The sequence below is a fragment of the Gymnoscopelus braueri genome, assembly GCF_963280865.1.
Source record: "Gymnoscopelus braueri genome assembly, chromosome: 21".
NCBI lineage: Eukaryota > Metazoa > Chordata > Actinopteri > Myctophiformes > Myctophidae > Gymnoscopelus > Gymnoscopelus braueri.
Window position 1 is genome coordinate 37,665,216 of NC_137623.1, and position 16,172 is coordinate 37,681,387.

Below are 16,172 nucleotides of genomic sequence, written 5' to 3' on the forward strand. Positions count from 1 at the left end.
CATTTTGAAAGGGAAGTAGGAAAGTGTGTTTTCTGTGTGTTTTATAAAGATTTAACCAATGAAAAGCATTATTAAAGGAGCTTGTGACTAACTACATTGGATCCACTGGAACAAAGGTTCTTCTTTTGCATTTCCTGAAAGGTAACGGTTTTGGACATACAAGGTTTCTACCCGACAGTGTTGATATGAATGCACTGTGTCTGTGAATTAATCTTCTACGACAGCATTGGGTGTTCATATTTGTAGGCAGTACAGCAAGTGCCATGTACAATATAGTGTTCTGTCAGGTAATAGTAGTCAGTTAAATCCCTAAAAAAAACTTTTTGCAAATCAGCCATGCTGTTTTGATACAATTTTCTAGCTGTCCTGTAGCTGTCAGAATGCATTATACATGTAACTCAATAACCCTCTTGTCAGTATTCTCTATAAATCATGGTTTAGTGGTGTATTTACAGCTAGTAGGGTGGAAGGTTATGGTGAATTTAGGGAAGTACTGTCAATTGGCAGTGCACCAAAAAAAAGAAAGAAAAACATCAACTGAGTGCCTTATTGATTACACATGCACTTCCTGGTTGAAACGAGAGGTGATTTATAACAAGCCTTCTGTCCAGTATTAACTACTTAAAAAAGAAAGAAAATAGCAGATCGACAAGCTCACAACGCAGCGTTGCGACACGTTGTGAGCTTGTCGATCTGCTTTTTTCAGCAAAAGCTTTCCGCACAATCCCAGAAAACTGAAAAGATACTAGTATAGAGCCCTGAGGGACTCCCTTCAACCATATGGGAAGTGGTTATACTTAGTTGCGCGCCAGTGTCGCACACCAGCAAATAACAATGTGTTGCACGCATTGTGAGCTTGTAGATCTGCTGCACTTTGAAGAAAGAATGGAGTCGATCATCTGTCCACAGGTAAAAATGAATGGGCAGCCATGTGTTGATATGATGAGCTATTCTCAGCTAAGGTTGAATGTAATGGACTCATTCAGTGATTTAAGTTCAGCCATTATATTCTGTATTATGTCTCAGTTTAAGAGGACCTGATTAGATCTAACCTAAAACACTCAATGTAAAACTGAGAGGCAAATGTGGTATGTCTTTCCAAGGGTTCTGGTTCTTCGCTGTCGGGTAGAAACCTTGTATTTCCTATATTTCATCTTGTTAAGTGTGTTCATAAATGAATGCACTATCTATAGTTTGTCGTATGACAGTGTCTTCTGTCTTGCAAAAGCTGCGCAGGTTCCTTTTCTTGAAAGGTAAATGGTTCGGACATACAACGTTTCCGCCCGACAGCAACCGATATGTTACAAAGATACAGGGCCTTATAAGTGTTCACTACTTGAGCCATTCCCAAAGCCTCATAGACATAGACTACACAGACAAGAGTCTGCAGACAGTCACATATCGTTGCTGTCAGGCAGAAACCTCTCCATATTTTTACTTTTTGTGTTTTTTCGTAAATTTGTGTCCGGGTAGCTCAGTCGGTAGAGCTCTCGCCTTAGGACCACAAAGTCAAGGGTTCGATGCCGGGCACCGCCAACTCAGCTTATGAGTAGCACGGCTTGGGTGCGGCAAGTTGTGTGGTAAGTAATGGGAGCTGATGGTACTATAGGTGTGGCGCTCCACCTCAGCAATCCATCTCCCAGGGGTCCCGCGTTATCGGCTGATACCGACAATAAGCCTCTCTCGACCTAAAGCCTCGTAGATAGAGTACACAGACAAGAGTCTGTAGTCAGTCACATATTGTTGCTGTCGGGCATAAACCTCTTATCTCCATATTTAACGCCCTACCCTAATCATACTACAGCGTCACACAAAAGTAGCAAAAGCACTGCTATATTATTCAACAAGAAACACATCTGATGATACCCACCGGCAGCAAAATGACCCTCCAACATGTCCCTGCACTTAAATGTCAGCAACACCCAGCACCATCAGTTTGAACACAGCCAAAAGCAGATCTGGACAAATCTGAAAGACCGGTTTCGTTTAATGACTATTAGAGATACTGTGTACCGATTTGCAGGATGTTTGGACCTTCGCCTTCGGCCTGGCAGAGACAACAATGCAAAATCCTGAGCATGAATTTAATTCAGAGAGCAAAAATTGACCCGTACGAGTCTCTCGGAGTCAATTGACACTCACGCATTTTGCAGTGTACGCACGCAGTAAATAAAGGAAGCCCATCAGTGAATGAGTATATTGACAGCAGACTAGCGATGGCTCTCTTAATCTGTGATGTGTGTGTTCCTGGCATGGCTCAGCTCCATGCCGGCGCCTCTTAAGAAAATATGCCAGTGAACTATAGGAAAAAGGAGGGGGGCAAACTACAGAGCCCTGGGGGACCCTGAGCATATAGGCTTTAAGTGGTTCTTTCTTTCTTTCTCTCTTTCTTTCGACAGGACAATGCAAAATTTGCATTGCAAATTATTGAACATTCCATACATGAAAGTGAAATTAATCAGCTAATCGTGATCTCATGTAAACATACCGGATGGATTTAGCTAGAAGCTCATTTACATCCGTATAGTCCCCTATTGTGGTAATACCAACACAGGCCCAAGGACCCAGCTTTCACTGTATTTTGATTCCCATTAGCCAATTTTAATATAGGATTGTGAAAATAGCCAATGTATAAGCTCACAACGCGTCAAAGTACAAGATAACGCTTAAGTGGTTACTCATTTTGTATAGTTTTTTTTTAATATGTAAAAAAAACTGTGCTTATCCATTACTTGATGAATCTTTTTTTTTCTTCCTTTCTTTCTTTCTTTACCTTTATCTATACAGGTGAAAATCCCATTGAGATCCCATTCAAGGTCTCTTTTACGATGGAGCCCTGTTTAGTGTAGCAGCAGCAGGAAAATGTTGGCAGCGAACGCAACATAAAACAAACAATCACATAGAAACAGATCGATAAAAGTAATCTATAGAATAATCGCGAAAACATAATAATCGACAGGTGCAGCCCAGCCCCCAGTACATTCCTAGAGAGAGGCCATTGTCCCGTCTTTCTCACTCTCTCTCTCTCTCTCTCTCTCTCCCCCTCTAGCCTTCTTTAACTGTGGACTCAGCAAATCTTTAGGCATCCATTAGCAGAGTATTACGGTGTCCGGTAAAAGACAGCAGTCCGCTGTGCTGAGCAGCACAGTATGGAGTGCTTTCAGGGCAAATTGTGGTGCGTCCACCAGCACCCACCCTTCCTCCATGCATATGCTGTACATCACCACTGACACGCTCTAATTAAGTAATTAAAACCGGGAAAGCAGCTGTGTCATTTTAGACCCTTGACATGAAAGTTTGAGAACCAGTTTGAGAACCACTGATATAGAAAAGACATTTTTAGAATCAGCTTCAGGTCTTAAGGGGTTAAGATTAAAAAAGATCTGTGCTGTGCGAACCTACAGTACAGTAGAAGGACAAGACGACTCATCCCTAGTCTTGGAGGTTGGATGCAGTCATACTCATTATTCTGATTGGGAGCGTACGGATCAGAGAGAGATGGCCAGTCAGATGAGTGTAGGGGTGCAACAGTTAATTGATTATGAAAAAATAAAAAAGATTGTATCCTCATTTTGGGAGCGTTTTTTCCAAATCTTTGGTCTGAACAAGGATTAAGGTTTTTTACGTTAATGTATGCCTTCTGTGTTTGACAGGTTGAAGTCCTGGATTCCAAGACAAGGAATCAGCTTTGTTTTGTAGATAAGGTATGTTTTTGTATCTCTAAGTGCAAGTGATTTTTGTTTTGTTTTAATATGTGTTAAATTGCTCTGTAATCCATATAGCAATCATTGTTACTATACTGTATATAATAGAGTGTTCAGTAACAGGGGTCTACTTATCACTCCAGCTCTTTAATAAACAGAAAATACAGTTTCAGGTGGGGATGCCATTTTGATCTAATTATGAGGGAGAACTCATACAGAATAAAGAGCTGTAACTTTTTAAAACTTGCTCTCTGATCAAGATTGGCCAGGCATAGCCAGTGGAAAAACATTTCCACAGCAGATCTGCAAGCTCATATCATCGCGAAGTCTTGTGAGCTTGTAGATCGGCTTTTCTCATATACCGTAGCTGAAGTAAACATCTGCAAAGTAACTACTAAGTAACGTTTTCAAATAATAATCAAAGAAGGAAATACTCAGAGTAAAAGTACCTCAAAGTTGTACTCTTGAACAGTACTTGAGTAGCAACGTACTTTGTTAATTCCACCAAAAGGAAATGACTATAATCGCGATGTATGTTTTGCATTGCATTCAGTTGGAGCCCCACACCACCGTTGCAGAAATCAAGACTCTTTTTCAGAGATCAAGTGAGTGTTCACACCATATCAAATGATATACTGTAGCGTCTCACTATGCAACGATGGTGCTCCAGCCATCCTGTATTATCGTCTCTGTCGGGTGGAAACCTCATATGTCCAAAACTGTTACTTTTCAGGATTAAAATTCAAAAATAGCAAAAGTAGCAGATCCACAAGCTCGAAACTCGTCGCTTCGCGCCGCGTTTCGAGCTTGCAGATCTACTTACTTTTGATGCTTTTGTGTGACGCTGTAGTATGATCAAGTAGGGCGTTAATTTACGAAAAAAACACAAAAAGTTAAAATATGGAGATAAGAGGTTTCTGCTCGACAGCAACGATATGTTGTACCCATCATAACATAATCTAACCGTATCCGTACAAATTATCTGTATAACAACCTGCCGTTTGTCCTGTATGTCATCCAGAAGATCAATAGACTTGACAGCTCATATGGCTTATCTGACAGGTTATATTGTATACTATAACCTTTATCGTTGCTGGCCCCGTTAAGTTTTTAGACTTAAATAGCCAACAGAAATGTGCTATTAAAGCTGAGCCAGTGTGCGAGGCCTGCAGTATTCCTACTGTCTGTCTCAGTGTGTTTGTAAGCCTGGGGCTGCCTCGGTCCACCAGAGCAGTAGACTAATCCATTGTGATTAATTATTACTGGGCCCCAAGCCCTAGCTGTCTGTTTGTCCTAAAATGCCTCTGGCTCAGCCATTTCCCAACCTGTGGGCCAGGGCCCACTGGTGGGCCGCGGGGGTATTGCAAGTGGGGCCCCGAATAATTGGCAAAACACCAAAGATTTAAATGATAATATAGCATTAATATTTAAAAGTGTATTACTATGTACTATATGACTGTATTACTATGTATAGGGGAGACAATGAGTTTCATCCCGGCATTTGCCAAGGCACCAAGGCAGAACTGCCAGTCAAAGCGAAGACTGGCCAATCACAGCGCGTCCTCGCCGGACATGCTTGCAGAGACTCTTGGGTAATGAAGTCAAAGACGTTGGCTGCCATGTTATTTGTTTCCAAAGTGGCCACTGATACCCCAAACTACATAGTGCTGCTTTAATAGGAACGTACTGTAAAGTATACTTTGTTGGTTTCATCAATCCAAAGTGCGTATGCGTGTGCGCGTGCGTGTACATGTGTGTGTGTGTGTGTGTGTGTGTGTGTGTGTGTGTGTGTGTGTGTGTGTGTGTGTGTGTGTGTGTGTGTGTGTGTGTGTGTGTGTGTGTGTGTGTGCGTGTGTGCGTGTGAGTAATATAAGGAGAGTGTGATGTAATGACCAGAGAACATTCCAGCACACACTATTTCCAAACGCACCCTTGTATCAACGAATTGACACAAACATTTGAATCGATTAGTCTGATTAACCACTTAAACCCTGTATTATACTTCATCGTACCATGGTGGTGTGCGAAAATAGCATCTAGGAGAGCTGGGAGATCTATAAAACATTTTCCTTAATCTTATTTTGAGGCAAAAGTTTGAAAAAAATGTAATGAATGAAAATGTTGATAATCCTGTGTGTGTGTGTGTGTGTGTGTGTGTGTGTGTGTGTGTGTGTGTGTGTGTGTGTGTGTGTGTGTGTGTGTGTGTGTGTGTGTGTGTGTGTGTGTGTGTGTGTGTGTGTGTGTGTGTGTGTGTGTGTGTGTGTGTGTGTGTGTGCAGATCCCCAGTGGCATCCAGCTAGACAGGCCTTAACGCTTTACCCAAGTGAGTACCTGTGTGTAGATTAGCTCACAATGTTTCATAGATAGAATACAGCTAGTCACATACTGTATGACATGCTAATATAACAATCTCACAGTCACATATATGACATGAACATTATGAACATAACAGTCACAGTTCTTGTGGTTTCACATTGTGCATTTAGACACAGAACAATCCCCCCCCCCCACACACACACACACACACTCTGTATCCCATGAGCATAAAAAGTATTTCAATTTAAGATGATATATTAATTATTATAATATTTCAAGTGGGTTATTGTATGGGTGAAATAGGCTCTCCCTCTGCCTACAGTAGTCTGTGTCTCTCTGTCTGTCTGTCTGTCTGTCTGTCTGTCTGTCTGTCTGTCTCTCTCTCTCTCTCTCTTATTGTGTAGGTACTCTCTCTCCCTCTCCCTCTCACTCTAAACTTTATTTATACTTTTTAAATTGTTTATACTACTCAATTAAGTTTTTGTTGTTTGTGTGTTTGTTTCCAGATGGTAAAGCCCTATCAGATGATGAGACCTTACAGTCTCTACCTGTTGGCACCACAGCCACCATGTACTTCACAGATCTGGGCCCACAGTTAGGATGGACTATGGTAAGAGGAGTCACTTTATCTGTCAAGACCCTCTACAGGAAAACTGTTTTCTGTAGACTGATTAAGTACAGTACGTTTAACCACTTTTACACTGCCATCCTGTTTTTGTGCAATACATTCAAATATTGCATCAATTGTTTCTAAAAAATGGACGACCTACATGCAAGCTCACAACGCATTGTGAGTTTGTAGATCAGCTATTTGAAAATGTGTGATAAGCGGGTAATTGGTTAATCAAGCATTATATAGCCACGTTCTTATGTTTTTATGTGTGATGTACTGTCATTGTAATTGTTTTGACCAGGTCTACCTTGTAAAAGTGATCTCATGTCCTGTTAAAAGGAGAAATAAATAATGAATAGCAGTAAAACGTCTTAGATTGCCAATGGCCTTAGTTTTATCTCTTAAATCACTTCTTAAAGCACATTTACTGGCAGATCTGATTTTTGTCAATTATTTATCCCTCCATTATTTAGCCTGATGTGTCATTAGTCATAATTTAATTCATATATTGAGTTTTGTACTTACCGGAAACAACTTAGTGGAAACAGATGATGCCCTGTGGCAACCCCTGATGAGAATTAGACGAAAGAAGAACTTATTGGCATTTGTTTTTAGTCTGCACTTTTTAACAGTTTTGAAAAGTGCCGTTTGAATAAACATTACAAAAAAGATGCCAGTTAAAAAAAAAGGTTTTCTGTGCTTTACTTTGCATAACTCTTTGTAACTGGGTTTCAGGTATTTTTATTAGAGTACATGGGGCCTCTCCTCACCTACCTCCTCTTCTATTTCCGTGTTCCATGCATCTACTCCCACGGCCACGCCTTCACCTCCAGCCCCTATACTGTTGTTACGTAAGTGGAAACACCTCGTCTGCATCACACCACTGCGTAGGCTGCATTGTTATCTGCAAAAGACAGTTTCATACCAATTCATGCTTTTGGTTGTTTTGGTCAGCCGTGTTTATATTGCAGAGAAGCGTCAGGACAAAAGTGGCCTCAGGACTGATTGACTGATTGATTGATTGATTGAATACTTTATTGGTCAGAAATGTAAACGGCACGTAGTACAGTAAGACATTAAGGCTAACAAAAAAGTCCCGGGGGCTTGTTTCCATTGTGATGTATTCAATTCCTCAACTTGGCATAACAAATTTACATGTCATCAACAAATACAAACACCATGTACAAAAGAGATGGGAAAATTACATTTACCAATTATTTGTTTACCAACATTGAGACTGGATGCACAGGTGATTATTTCATGCAATCAATTCTCAACCTGTTGTTTTGGGGTGCGCTGGTTTCAGTGCACCCCAACCCCCTCTTGTGTGTTGGCTGGTGAGGCGCGTCCTAGCGAGACCTGATAGAATGGGTTTCATTGCGCGCATACTGGTTGCACGCATACTGGTTCTTATCAGTGTGACGTCGTCAGGGGTCTATTGGGAGTAAATGCACAGTCATTCCTGAACTTAAGTTTAGATTGTGGGAAAGCTATAGGGGCCCCAAGCCAGCTGACCTGAGGGACGTGGACATAGAAGGAGGTGTTAAACAGTCAGTGGTATGAGGTCAGCCCATTTTAGAGCATAATAAACAAACAACGATTCTATAAGCTCTACTGGCAGCCAGTGGAGAGAGAGGCCAATTTCAGGCTGGACAGGGGTGACTACTTCCAGTATACAGGGAGTTGTAGTAGTCCACACAGGAGGATATGAGATCACCGTGCATTACTCTGTCTAGGTCTTGGAAAGAGAGAAACGGCTTGATCTTGGCAATGGTAAAAGATGGAAAAAAACTGGCTTTTACTACTGCATTTACCTGCTTATATCAATCGTATCAAATAAGTAGTGGTGAATCAGACTTAATTGATTCGAATCTTTCGCGTTGATTCATTGATCCTGAAAATTTACTGTTTTGGACATATGAGGTTTCCACCCGACAGAGACGCTATCTGTCGGGTGGAAACCTCATATGTCCAAGACAGTTCATTTTCAGGATTCAAATTAAAAAAATGGCAAAAGTAGCAGATCTACAAGCTCAAAACGAGTCGCTTGGCATCATATTTCGAGCCTGTAGATCTGCTATTTTTGATGCTTTTGCGTTAATTTACCAAAAAAAGAAATAATAATAATAATAGAGATCAGAGGTTACTGCCCGACAGCCGCAGCGTCGATATATACAAAAGTAAAACTAAATATCAGGGAAAACGCGCTTCTCGAATATCCGATTAATCGAAAACATAATCGATAGAATAATCGCTAGGACAATAATGGATAGTTACAGCCCCATGTTTGAGCACAACCTATCACCAGTGTACCAACATCTCTCCTTCATGTGTCTCTCAGACTGGCCTGCGTCTGTCACACCTGTCACTATGTGAAGAGGTTGGTAGAAACTATCTTTGTTCATCGCTTCTCTCGAGGGACCATGCCTCTCAGGACCACAGTGAAGGTAAGGCCATGACTGGACATGGAATTAACCAATTAAGGCTCGATACTTTATCGAAGTGATTTTCAAACTTTTTCATGTCAAGGACTGCCCAAAATGATATGTATTGGCTGCGGACCCCCCCATCTCAAATATTTTGTGCCAGGGACCTCCAGAAGCAAAGATTTGTCAAAAATGTTTGCTTTAAAAAATATATAATATATATTTTTATTATACTATATTCAAAGATTTGAAAAATAGCAGATCTACAAGCTCATAGTGCAACAACTTCAGTTGTTTGAATTTAATTTCTTTGATGATTTTTGCCCATAACAGACAGGCCCAACATAGGAATCCCAGGTTTTTAGTGGTTAACCGGCTATGTTTATTCTAGAGACCTTTTCCTCTTTGTCAGGTCTCATCTGTCATGTAAGTGATTGTATGATAATACAATACGATACGATCTGAGAAAGGGCTTATAAAGCAGATTGCTTTTAATTGCTTTAACCACTTAACCCCTGTCTACTTTGTCTTCAATGAATAGGGAGAAAAACTATCTATAAGCTCAACGAGTCACAATGCGTTGTGAGATTGAAGATCTGCTATTTTCGCTATTTTTAAAACGTGTAAAATAAATAAATTAATTTTTTGAAAAACTGAAAACGTTGTGGACACCAGGGTTTTTTTTTTTTTGCCTACCGTACTTATTTTGAAGGTGAAGCTGTAAAAAAAAAGGAAAAAAAAAAACTCGTAGATTGACACTAAGCACACGTGATGTCTTTATTCTGGGTTAGAACTGCACATACTACTGGAGCTTCTCAGCATGGTTGGCCTACCATATCAACCACCCCCTCTACACACCCCCATGTAAGTTACACACACACACACACACACACACACGCACGCTCGCACGCGTGCGTGCCAAACACACGCGCGCCAAACACATACACATGCCAAACATACTGTACACACACACACGCCAAACACCCATTCATAATGTAATCCATATTGTTTGACTTTCTGTCTCTTGCTTCTAACTCTTTAAATCTCCATTAATAAATAGTTGTTGTATCCATTGACCATGGAGTCAGGTTACATATCTTCTCTGTTGGGTGGAAACCTCATATGTCCAAAGCCGTTACTTTTCAGGAATCTAATTTAAAAAAATAGGAAAAGTAGCAGATCTACAAGCTTGAAATGCGATGTGCCACGTTTCGAGCTTGCGGATCTGCTACTTTTGTGTGACGCTGTCATATGATCGAGTAGGGCATTAATTTAAAAAAAAGTAAGAATATGGAGATAAGAGGTTTCTGCCTGAATAACTGAATGTGTGGTTGAATGTGAATGTGAACGTTAGGGGGTCGCAACTGCCATCCACTCAGACCCCAAAGGACGCCTGGACGCCACCTGCCGGGGGAAGTACCTGATTTCGTGATCTGAATTCAGATGGACTTTTATCTGACTCTCTTCCTTCCTCCACAGCGTACGGAGACGTCCAAGTCAACTATGCACTAGTCATATTTGTGGTATGTATGTACGGCTGACAACGCTACACTGCTCCACCATAAATATTCCCAGTTTAATACTAGTTTCCCATGTTTGTCTAGCTCCATTAAGAACCTCTCACTCCGCTATACAGCTCCGAGATGAGGTTCTATGTCGTTCTCATCCAGAATCGGTGGAACGTCCGCCAACGCTCCGCTGTTTACCCTTTTGTATACATCGTATCCCAAAACTAATGGTAGATTCCAAACCGCACGGATGTTTAAGGTTTGGCCCGGAGTATAATATTTTGGGTCCGGAGAGAAACTACCCGTTTAAATCGCTTATTTAGTCAGCCTGTGGCCATGTTTCCCATTCAACCCGGAAAACCCCCCTACGTCCGCTGCCAGTACTGCTCCCGGTTTGGCTACAATGGGAAATATTGGGCACAGGCTGACTAAATAAGCGATTTAAACGGGTAAACAAAAGGGTAAACAGTGGAGCCTTGGCGGACGTTCGCCCGATCCTGGATGAGAACGACATAGAACCTCATCTCGGAGCTGTATAGCGGAGTGAGAGGTTCTTTATGGAGCTAATGTTTGTCATGACAATACTTATGACTACAGTTGTGTGAGATGGGGAACTTCTCCATTCACTTGGCCCTGAAGAACCTCAGAGTGGACGGTAAGAGCCTAGATCTATCAATTTATGCATATCGTTGCTGTTGGACAGAAACCTCCAATCTCCATAATTTTACTTTTTGTGTTTTTTCATAAATTAACGCCCTACTTGATCATACTACAGCGTCTATTGGTGAGTTTTTGTAAAGGACTGTATTAGGGGGTTCTATGGGGTTAAGCTTCATTCGCCCCCGGGGAGGCGATCAGGACACATTTGACAGGAGATTGAAGAGGGTTTATGACAGCTTTACTTAGGTTGTAGGCACAAGTTGAGTTACAGGCAAATACAGGCTTGGGTTGCAGAATGGAATGGATGGATGGCACAGGCACTGAGTGCGAATGACAATGTGTCAATGTACAGTATGAGGTTCTGCAGTAAACACAGAATAAACAACATGTACAGTATGAGTACAGAATATCATACCTAAAGTATATCACAATATATCACATTACCGCAATAATATGGTATACAATATAATAGGCATCTACAAAGGTTATCACAGTAGTGATGTATCATTAAAATTAACGTAATAAACCAATAAGTGGCTTAATTGGACATCACAGGGCCACCCAGCTGTGGGACAGAACCCTAATGGCGACGCCCGTGAAATACACATGGCCAAACATATCATAGACCTGACTTGCTGAATAAAGTGCTTAAACATAAATGCACTCTCTCACGTGACATTATAGTTACAGAAATATAATGAAGGGGCGCTTAAAGCAAGCTCTAGTCTGTAGCAAACTGACATGAAAGGAAAGGAGTGATCAATCACTGTCAATCAAACGAGCCATGGAGAGAAATAAACAATACAGAAAGGCAGTAACTCTAATAATCATGGTAAATGAATACAGCAGACATTAGTACATTACTGAACTAAACAATGGACTTACAGTAGTCAAAGACGCACACTGGCACTGCAGTGCTGTACAAATGAAGAAGATAGTTTGAAGCAGGTGAACTTCACCGCTCTCTCTGCTGTTGTTACTACTGGAATGAATGAAAATAACCCATAATGCATTGCTCAATTAAGGTGGCAGGTACATATTACTCTGAACACAGTTCTTAAGGTAGTACAGTAAATAATACTTCAGGCCCCAACAAATCACTCATCATGTGGCCATAAACGGGACAATGACTGACAGATACAGAGATCTCCATACAGTATATGCCCATAAAAGGGACAAGGACTGACAGATCACCATATATGGCCATGTCAGTTGGATCACTGGTGCAACGTAGGCTACTGTGAGGGCCGATCTCTAGATGTTTGGGCCGCTTCCCTAGTTTATAAAACCCACAGACAGACCTAACCACTTTCGACCTTGTGTCCATATTATGGGTGTATCATTATAGGCGAACAATTTTCAAATGAATAGCTAAAATAGCAGATGTTCTGTAGCCTACTTCTGTAAGCTCACATTGTGTCACATTACCATGCGCTGTGAGCTTGTAGATGGTCATTAAAATTAAATAAAAAACATCAAAAGATGAAATATGAAGCTACAAGGTTTCTGCCTGACAGCGATATTGTATGATTCACTACCAGTATAGTAGGCTATCAGTAGTTGCGATCTTGTAGATCAGCTATTTTTTCTACTCGTGTGACTGTGACAAAGATGCCAAAAATTGACATAGGCTACAAGGCTTCCGCCCAACAGCAACAAAATCAGTATTGGTTTCATCATTACTTCACAGCAGCTGATGAAATCTAACATCTTTGTATTTATTTGCAGAAACCAAGTGCAGAAACTTCCCTAATCCAACTAAGAATCCCTTCACTTGGCTCTACTTTTTTGTATCCTGCCCAAATTACACATATGAGGTAACCTGACATGATACTGACCATGATACTGACTATGATACTAACATGTCCTACTAACATGATACTGATGATACTAACATGATACTGACCATGATACTGACCATGATACTAACATGATACTAACATGATACTGACATGATACTGACCATAATACTGACCATGATACTAACATGATACTAACATGATACTGACCATGATACTAACATGATACTGACCATGATACTGACCATGATACTAACATGATACTAACATGATACTGACATGATACTGACCATAATACTGACCATGATACTGACATGATACTGACCATAATACTGACCATGATACTAACATGATACTAACATGATACTGACCATGATACTAACATGATACTGACCATGATACTGACCTGATACTGACCATGATACTGACATGATACTGATTATGATACTGACCATGATACTAACATGATACTAACATGATACTGACCATGATACTGACTATGATACTAACATGATACTAACATGATACTGACATGATACTGACCATAATACTGACATGACACTATGATACTGATCATGATACCGAGATGATACTGACTATGATACTGACCATGATACTGACCATAATACTGACATGATACTGAACTGATACTAACATGATACTGACCATGATACTGACCATAATACTGACATGATACTGACATGATACTATGACACCGACATGATACTGACCATGATACCGACATGATACTGACTAAGATACTAACATGATACTGACCATAATACTGACATATACTTTCTACAGTATAAAGTACTGTAAGTTTAAGTCTTTAAACCCATCTGACTTTCTGTCCATTTTGACATATAGGTTGGAGCGTGGGTGAGCTTCTCTATCATGACGCAGTGTTTACCAGGTACAGTGCCAGGCCATTACACACGTCATCATATCTAATAGTTGCATGCACTCTGCCTCACCTTACCTGTCCAACATTCTGTATCTGATCACTTGTGCAATGTGAGACAGGCCAGACAAATGTAATGACATGAAAAACAAGAAGAGCTCCATCCATCTTTATGCACATACATCATGCTGGGTTTCTGTTTTCCTCACAGTGGCGCTGTACTCATTATTTGGCTTCATTCAGATGACTATATGGGCCAAAGGGAAGCACAGAATCTACAGCCGAGAGTTCAGGGAGTATCCCAGACTCCGTATGGCTATCATTCCCCTGATTCTCTGAAGAACGCAGCGCTGCACCGGCCTGATTCGTGTGGTTCCGTTGTTGGGGTATTTTTCAAAAAAATAAAGCAATATACTGCAATATACTGCTCTGTCACCCAGCAACATTCCAGGGACGTGCAGAGAATACGTGAGGGACCTCTGCTGAAGAAAAGGCCAAGTGAAGCATGCACAAGACTGATCGTTGATTTTTTTTTTTAAAGAAGAAAAAAATGACAGTCATAATTTATACTAGCTTGCGGCAAGCTAAACCCCTTAGGTTTGTGCAATTTTAAATAACATATGCGACTCCTTTGAACACTGTTTCAGACATAGCGAATTTCATTCTTATAAATCAATGAATTTTTATGAAGGACTTTATCGACTAATTGATTAGTTTTTAGTTTTTTGCAAGGCTATGATATTGACTTTTTACATATCAGAAAAGCCTACACAATCACAAGGATAAACTGCCAGATTTCCATTATGCACACATTTAATAATGTGTGCATTAATAAGGTCTATGCTTTTGACCAATGAGGGCTAAAGAGATGGGGCTCAGGGTTCAAGTATCCAAAATAAGACGTTTGTTTGAATTATTTAAAATCACTTAAAATTCTCAGACAATAAAAAATAAATAAGAATTTCTGTACTTATTAACTTGATTGAATGTCTGTGTTGAGTGCCTTGGATTGAATGCTTGTATTTTGAATTGGCACTCAGGTAAATTGAACTGTTTTGGAGGGAAGCTGCTACTTAGCCTGGTAAACCATCCCAGTTGTGTGAATTGACATTATCATTGTGTCTTCATGATTATGTGAATTCACACGACCGGGGTGGTTTACCAGGCTAAGTAGCCGCTTCCCTCCTATAATGTAACATCTGACATAAAAGCATGTGAGTGGTGAAGCAGCAAAAAAACTTAACACGTCTAATCTCAGGTCAACATTCATGTTTTTTACCAAATGTTTCTTTATTTGAAATCACTCAGAATGATCATCCTTGTGACTTCTACACATGACACCTGAGGTATCGGTGGTCACATTAGCTGCATGAAAACAATTATTGATAAAAATTGCACATATTAATGAAGCGCAAAACTTTACAGTACATTCATGGCTCACAAAACCACATAGTAATTCATGAGTGAGTTACAAAGCAGCAAAAGCAATTTGCACAATGAACAGTCGTATTGCACTACTGTAGCAGTTTTTAGTTTTTTTTGTGTTACTATCATCACAAATCTCCATACAAAAGCAATGCTTAAATCAATGCTGCATCAATAAAGTGCTAAGACTATACCTCTTTGACGCCGACTGCTTATTTCACGTCTCCAAAAAAAGGCCAAACATGGCATTTGAAGCAAAAATAATAGGCTCTATGCTTTCTTTGCTCAAAAGAATGGCGTGGTCCTCCTGATCGCCATATAGTAGCACCACAGCGAAGAACTTCTTCTGCAGTTGTCTTTACTCTGTTTTCGTAGTGTTTCGTAGTGGTAGCCAGCCAATCACGGCAAGGCGGTCTGTGGGTCCCATCCGCGTATAGTTACAAAAGCGCTGAAGGTGCGTGGCTACGCGCTCAGAGCCTCCACTCCGCAGCCCCCACTCCGCAGCCCCCACTCCGCAGCCCCTCCATGCACCATGCGGGTGTAACGCCCGGCAATCGAACCTGGGTCTCCCGATCCGGGTCACGGCACCAATGTAACGCCCGGGATTCGAACCCCGGTCTCCCGCGTGGAAAGCCATCATCAGATGTAGGCTTTCCACGCGGGAGACCCGGGGTTCGAATCCCGGGGCGTTACACAGGCGATGATTGTGTCAAATCGCCGCAAATGGCGTAATAGCCCGTGGATTGGGCTTAACCACCCTGTAACATGACATGCCGAGTGAAGCACGTCCAGAATTGTGGAAAACGCAATCAATCGTGGC

The 16,172-nt window shown here is 40.9% G+C and overlaps 1 protein-coding gene across 1 annotated transcript in view; it reads left to right on the top strand.

The window, feature by feature from the left end:
• tecrl2a (trans-2,3-enoyl-CoA reductase-like 2a) overlaps positions 1-14,266 on the top strand; it is a gene marked incomplete at both ends in the record, with an annotated part of 63,344 nt that extends 49,078 nt beyond the window's left edge. The window contains 12 exons of the mRNA XM_080417508.1: positions 3,654-3,704; positions 4,258-4,309; positions 5,983-6,027; positions 6,527-6,630; positions 7,369-7,484; positions 8,975-9,080; positions 9,851-9,923; positions 10,539-10,582; positions 11,165-11,222; positions 12,956-13,044; positions 13,894-13,939; positions 14,139-14,266. Coding sequence (XP_080273634.1) covers positions 3,654-3,704; positions 4,258-4,309; positions 5,983-6,027; positions 6,527-6,630; positions 7,369-7,484; positions 8,975-9,080; positions 9,851-9,923; positions 10,539-10,582; positions 11,165-11,222; positions 12,956-13,044; positions 13,894-13,939; positions 14,139-14,266 — 912 coding nt within the window. The remainder of the gene's footprint in view (positions 1-3,653; positions 3,705-4,257; positions 4,310-5,982; positions 6,028-6,526; positions 6,631-7,368; positions 7,485-8,974; positions 9,081-9,850; positions 9,924-10,538; positions 10,583-11,164; positions 11,223-12,955; positions 13,045-13,893; positions 13,940-14,138) is intronic.
• Between the last annotated feature and the right edge of the window lie 1,906 nt (positions 14,267-16,172).